This window comes from Sceloporus occidentalis, unplaced genomic scaffold (assembly GCF_023333645.1).
Source record: "Sceloporus occidentalis isolate IW3139 unplaced genomic scaffold, rSceOcc1.0.p SCAF_8, whole genome shotgun sequence".
NCBI classification, from domain to species: domain Eukaryota; kingdom Metazoa; phylum Chordata; class Lepidosauria; order Squamata; family Phrynosomatidae; genus Sceloporus; species Sceloporus occidentalis.
In genome coordinates, this window is record NW_028316988.1 from 48,187,043 (window position 1) to 48,193,934 (window position 6,892).

General features: G+C 49.9%; 1 protein-coding gene across 1 annotated transcript; it reads right to left on the reverse strand.

The window, feature by feature from the left end:
• Positions 1-807: 807 nt before the first annotated feature.
• Positions 808-5,746, reverse strand: LOC149308853 (brain-specific homeobox/POU domain protein 3-like). Its single transcript, XM_089537195.1, has 2 exons — positions 5,612-5,746; positions 808-1,873 (listed from the first exon to the last, which is right to left on the reverse strand). The coding sequence occupies exons 1-2, from the start codon at positions 5,729-5,731 to the stop codon at positions 881-883; spliced, it is 1,113 nt and encodes a 370-aa protein (XP_089393321.1). The 5' UTR covers positions 5,732-5,746; the 3' UTR covers positions 808-880.
• Positions 5,747-6,892: the final 1,146 nt, after the last annotated feature.

The following is a 6,892-nucleotide window of genomic DNA, read 5'->3' on the forward strand; positions in this document are numbered from 1 at the left end:
CATACACACACACACACACACACACACACATATATATACATGAAGATGAAGATGAAGATGAAAAAGCAAAGCCCCAACCCTTTGCAGACATCAGGTCCCAAACTTATTTCGGCCTGGATCCTTAATAATAATAATAATAATAATAATAATAATAATAATAATAATAAATTAATAATTATATTGTTAATTATACTTTATTATTATCATTATCATTATTCTTATGTCGGGCTGTTGTGTTGTGTTGTGTTGTCCCCCCCCCCCCCCTTTCCTCCTTTCCTTCTCCAATTTGCTGGGATAAACCTGGGATGAGGATGCCCTGAACCCATCCTTTTTTGCCCCCTTTGCCCAGGAAAAACCAAATAGGAAAGACAGACAGGGAAGGAAGGAAGGAAGGAAGGAAGGAAGGAAGGAAGGAAGGAAGGAAGGAAAGAAAGAAAGATGAGAGGGAAAGAAGAAAAGAGAAGAGGGAGGAAGGAAGGAAGGAAGGAAGGAAGGAAGGAAGAGAGGGAAAGAAGAAAAGAGAAGAGGAAGGAAGGAAGGAAGGAAGGAAGGAAGGAAGGAAGGAAAAGGAAGAGAGAACTCCAGGCAAAGCGCCCCTCCACCACTGGCCTCCTTCCCTTCCCAGCCCCCCCCCCCCCAGGGTCCTCTCTGGGGCCAGCAGCCCCTTCCGCTCTCTAGCTCTGGAGTTCGGCAGAGGGTCCTCCTTTTGCCCCCAGAGTCTCTTCTAAAGCCCAGGTCGGAAGCAAGGAAGGCGGGAAGGAGGCAGCCGGCAGATGAGTCCAAAGGAGGCTTCTCCTGGATGCCGTCGGGGCTGGATCCCTGGGCCCGATCCCCCCTTCCCCCTTAGTCCTCCCTTCGGTCCGATCCCTTGGTGGTTCTTTTAATAGGCGGCGGAGAATTTCATCCGCTTCTGCTTCTGTCTCTGGTTGCAGAACCAGACCCGGACGACGTTCTTCTTGAGGTCCAGCTTCTCGGCGATGGCGGCGATCTTCTCGGAGGAAGGCCGGGGCTGGACGGCGAAGTAGGCCTCCAGGGAGCGCTTCTCGGGGGCGGCGATGGAGGTGCGCTTCCTCTTCTTGTCCCCGGCCGCGTAGGCGCCCTCGGGCTTGGCCAGCTTCTCCCGCTGGGCCCGCTCGGCCTCCTCCAGCCAGGCTTCCAGGATGGGCTTCAGGGCGACCATATTGTTATGCGAGAGGGTCAGGGACTCGAAGCGGCAGATGGTGCTCTGGCTCAGGCAGCCCACGCCGGGGATCTTGAGGTTGGCCAGGGCAGAGCCCACGTCGGCTTGGGTCACCCCCAACTTGATCCGGCGCTGTTTGAACCTTTCCGCGAAGGACTCCAACTCCCGCGGGTCTGTCTCGGTCTCGGGGCCGGCCAGCACCGGGTGGGAAGCCAGGCCGTGCGGGGGATGGGGGCCCATGCCCATCGGAGCCTGGGCATGGGCGGGGTGGCCCAGGGCATTCAGCCCCTGGAGGGGGTGGGGGTGGTGGGGGTGCGGCGGGTGGTGGCTGGCAGGGGCAGTGCCCACCTCCGGCAAGGGCAAGGCAGAGCCCAGGTGCTCCAAGAGCTCGCCCTCCAAGCCCTGGCCCGGTTGGTGATGGTGGTGATGGTGGTGGTGGTGGTGCCCAGGGTGGTGGTGCCCAGCCAAGACGGCCGGGTGGTGCAGGTGGACCGAGGCGGCGGAGGAGACCGGCGGGCAGGAGAGGTTGGAGGCCACGCTGCTCATGGTGTGGTAGGTGGCATCTGGCTTGAAGGGGTGGCTCTTGGGCGGCGACGAGGAGGACGACGAGGCCGAGACCAGGTCCACCGCCGCCAGCGCCTCGGCCCCCCGAAGCAGGCTCTCGTCCAGCCCCGCGAAGAAGTTGCCTTGCAGCTGAAGGAAGGAGGACAAGGAGAGCAGGTGAGGAAGGCTCAGCCCAGGCCCCAAGGCATCGCAAGGCCCAGCATCCTGAGAGGAGGAGGAGCAGCAGGGGAGGTGGAGGGACTGGCAGTCCTTCCAATGGGGCCCTGGCCTCACCTGGGAGACGCCATGGAGGAGGATCAGGATCATCATCATCATCATCATCATCATCATCATCATCATCATCTGCCCTTTCAACCCAACTGGAATTGACTTTCCTCCCTTGGCCAACTTGGATGGACAAGTCAACATCGAGGAGGAGGAGGATCATCACCATCATCCTCACCATTACTATTACTATTACTATTGGAGCTTGGCTGGGACAGCTCAACAACACCACTGATTATTATTATTATTATTATCTCCAAAACTGAGACTCACTTTCCTCACCTTGGCTAACTTGGTTGGAACAAGTCAACACCACCATTGATGATGATGATGATGATGATGATGATGATGATGATGATGATTGGCGATGATTGATACTGATGATATTTATTTCTATCCCCTCCTTTCCCTAAAACTGGGTCTCAGGGCGGCTTACCATATGAAGCAACAGTACAGTTAGGAGCAAACAAAAATGGCATATTTAAACTCTGGTTAAGTTAGTGCAAAGCGATGTCGTCGTGGTTGTGTGGGCCTCCGAGTCGTTTCCCAAGGCGACCCTATCACGACTGGCAGGAAAAGAGATCCCACTTCAACATTAGGGAGAACTTCCTGAGAGTTAAGAGCTGTTCGACAGTGAAACACACTCCTTTGGCATGTCTTTCCTGGGATGCTTTGATGGAGAGTTCCTGCATGGCAGAATGGGGTTGGACGGGATGGTCCTTGGGTCTCCCCCAACTCTTATGAGTCTATGTCTACGAAAGCTCATGCTGCCAATTTCTTCCTTCCAGTGAGTCTCAAAGATGCTACAAGATCTCTCTACGTATGATTCTACAGACTAACATGGCTATATCTTTGAATTCTACAGAGAGGGTTTGCCCTTGGGCTCCTCTGAGGCTGAGAGAGTGTGACTGGCCCAAGGCCAGCGGCTTTGCAGGGCCGATCCGGGACTGGACCCCTGCTCTCCAGAGCTATCGCCCAACGCTTCAACCAAAGCCAACCGTCCATCTTCCCATTTTAATCCCCACCTGCCTTTCTCTTGGCCCCCATCCCTTCCTCTTCTTACACCTGTCCCTCCAGTCTCCAAAACCTGAAGCCCAGGTCCATTTCTATGTCCCAAAGATGCCAAAGGAGGGGTTGATAGAAGCCAGAGAATGGGCTCCGGTGGAAGAATACCCCCCTCCTCAAAAAACATCTCCAACGCCCCCAAAATCTTCCAACAACCTTCCTCTCCAGGTAACACTTTCTTGGGTTGGCCAGGTAAGTTTTGATGGACTCACCGTCTTGCTTTTCCTGCTGCCGCCCTTTCGCCTTTCTATCTTTTTGGTCTTGCTAATAGAATTATTATTATTATTATTATTATTAAGATTTATTTTTAAAGCACTGTAGGTTTATCTTATTGTACTTACAATCAATTAAAATCATATTAAATTAAATTAAGGCCTGCAAAGAACACCGCAGATTAATACAACTATTAAATTAGAAGCAATTAATTTGGACGGAGAAGAGCCACAAAAAATGCAGGTTTGGGACATATTTGGGAGGAATTTTAAGCTTTTTGTCTGTTTTCAATCCCAATGTTATACTGTTTTTCACTGGGTTCGCATTATTATTATTATTATTATTATTATTATTAAAATAATTTTTAAAGTGTTTTTCTGTTGTGAGCCGCCTTGGGTCCCTTTTGCAGAGAAAAGACTATCGTCTTGGGAAAGTGGAGACAGCAATAGGAAACTAGATCCCAGGTGGACTCAATCCGAGAGCATGCACCTGCAGGGAGGGTGAGTCTTGGGGGGCTTTGGGGGGTCTCTCATTCATAGGGTCTAAATAGTAGGCTCATAGGGTTGGAAGGGACCCCCAAGGGTCATCCAATCCAACCCCCTGCCCTAAAGGAAGGCACCGTCCAAGCCAACTTGAGGACAGTTGACCTTTGGGATCTGGACTTGGAAGGAAAGGAAACTTAAAAGCCCTTCCACTGAAGGACAGTTGGGGATCTCACTGGGGCAGGATCCCCTAGAGATGGTCCAGACGAAATAGGTCCCCCCCTCAACCCTCCCCAATGCTGGCTTCTGAATTGCCCCATCTCCACCCCATTGGGTCTCTGTCCTCTGCCCCAGACTGGGCTTTTGGCTGCCCCTTCCAAAGATGAGGTCTGGATGGAGGAATCTGGGGATGGATGGAGGTAGGGATGAGGGGATGGAGCGATGGATGAGGGCATGGAGGGAGGGAGAGAGGAGAAGGCGGCTGCGGATGAAGTATGAGAGCCTCTTCTGAAGTCGGAAACGACGTGAAGGCACACAGCAACAACAACAACAGCAGCAGCAGCAGCAACGTATATATACATGCTAAGTGTGTTGCATGTGTGTGTATTTGTTGCTGTGTGTTCAAGTGGTTTCCGACTTACGGGAACCCCAAGGCGACCCTATCAGGAGAATATGTGTATACTATATATGTATGCATGTGTACAGGTGTGTGTGTGTGTGTGTGTGTGTGTGTTGCTGTGTGCGTTCAAGTGGTTTCCGATTTACGGCAACCCTAAAGCGACCCTGTCTTGGGTTTTCTTGGCAAGATTTGTTCAAAGGAGGTTTGCCTTCCTCTGAGACTGAGAGAAATGTATGTATGTGGATACACACACACACGTGTGTGTGTGTGTGTATGACTTTGCCCTATGCCTCTTAGTCTCAAAGGGGCTTCAAGGTCCCTTTTCCAGACCAAAACTACACATACACACACACACACACACACACACATATATAATCCAGACCATATGTATATATGTACACACACACATATATTATTTTATGTGTGTGTGTGATATATATATATATATATATATATATATATATATAATCCAGACCAGGTGGATAAATAGATAGATAGATATAATCTGGACCGTATGTGTATGTATATACACACACACACACACACACACATATATAATTTGTGTGTGTATGATTTTTATATATAAGTACACACACACACATATATCTATATGTAATCCAGACCATATAGATATATAGAGATAAATATAATTTTTCTCTGTGTGTGTGTGTGATTTTTATATACAAATACATACATATCTGTAATCCAGACCATATAGATATATAGAGATAAATGATTTTAATGCGTGTTTTATATGTTAGTACATATGTGTGTGTGTGTGTGTGCAATCTAGACCATATATGTGTGCGTGTAATTTGTGTGTGTGTATGCAATCCAGACCCCCTCCCCATTCCATATATATATATGTATATATATATATATAAAGAGAGAGAGAGAGAGAGAGGGTGATTCAAAAAGAATGGTGCCAAAGTGACGGAGAGTAGCTTTCCTTTGGCAGCCTTCTTCTGAAGCGCCCTGGACTTTTATCATTTCCCCCCATTTCTTGTGGGATCCTCTCTTCTTTCTTTCTGAGCTGAGCATCCTTGGCAGCTGAGCATCCTGTGGTCCAAAGGGTCCACTTCTTCCCTTGATCAGGTGCCCTGGGAGTCCCAGCATGGCCCCCAAACTTGCCTGGATGCCCTTGGGCTGAGAGATCCCACCACCACCACCACTGCTACTACTACCACTCCCATCATCCCCAACCCCCCCCAGACCCCTCTTTACCTGCGGGGCGGGCAAGCATGCCCTGCGGAGGGCCTCGGAGCTGGAGTGGAGGTGGGTGTACTTGGGCTCGTGGAGGATGGGGTGCATGCTGAAGGCCTGCTTGCTGTTCATGGACATCATGGTGGAAGAGGAGGAGGAGGAGGAGGAGCAGCTCCGGCCGCTCCAGCCACGCTCTGCCTTATTGTCTCCGCCGCTCTCCAGCTGCCAAGGGCATTAAAGGGACGCCCGGGATACGCCCACGCGGCGGGCAGAGCTCCCATTGGATGAGGCGCCACGGCCACGCCACGCCCCCGGCCACGCCCCCTGGAGGACCCACCTGCCTCGCCTCCTCCAGCGCCCCCCCCCAAGTCTTCCCAATGGTCCGCATCCTCCCAAAGTCAGACCCTGATTGGACCAGGGTCCAACACCCCCCTGCAGAAGTAATCCAGTCTGAGACCGCTTGGAAGGTTAGGGAATTCTGGATGATGATGGTGGTGGTGATGATGATGATGATGATGATACACATACATATATGGAAAATCAGAGGGACTGAGACTGCTTGGAACTGCCCTGGATCAAGACTAGGGAATTCTGGATCATCATCATCATCATCATCATCATCCAGCATTTCCTAGTATTGAGCCAGAGCAGTTCAAAGCAGTCTCAGACTGGATTATTTCTGCAGTGTGGTCTGGACCCTTGTCCAATGAGGGTCCCTCATCCAGTCAGGGATGAATGAATGAATGAATGAAATTGTATTTCTAGACCGCTATTCCTTGTAGATCACAGCGGTTTACAAAAACACCATCAAAACCAATACATAGCCCAACAATACAAAAACCCACCCATACAATTTAAAAACAATACAAGGGAGGGCTTGTCTTCTTCAGGCAGGCAGTTGGAGCCAGCCTGCCTCTCTCCCCCCAAGATGGTGGCTGAAGGGAGGGATGATGATGATGATGATGATGATGATGATGATGATGATGATGATTCTATTTATTTGTACCCCGCTGTTTTCCCAGGACTGGGGCTCAACCATATTTAAAGAATAGTACAATTCAAAAGAGAGAAGAGAGGTGCCTTTAAAAAGGAAGGGAATTATTACGCTCTTCAAATAGATGGCTGCTAAAAGAATAAAAAGCCATTTAAAAAGATAAAACGGTTTTAAACACTTTAGAATGGTATAGGGCTTCATCTACACCGCAGAACTAATGCTGTTTGACACCACTTTAAGCCCGGTAGCTCCATCCTACGGAATCCTGTGACTTGTAGTGTTACAAGTTCTTTAGCTTTCTCTGTCAA

Bases quoted from the DNA above. Each gene is read 5' to 3' on its own strand.
- LOC149308853 (XM_089537195.1), bottom strand. From the start codon at position 5,731: ATGATGTCCATGAACAGCAAGCAGGCCTTCAGCATGCACCCCATCCTC. The intron at 1,874-5,611 runs GTAAAGAGGGGT...TCCTTCCTTCAG, and splicing joins CATGCTTGCCCGCCCCGCAG to CTGCAAGGCAACTTCTTCGC.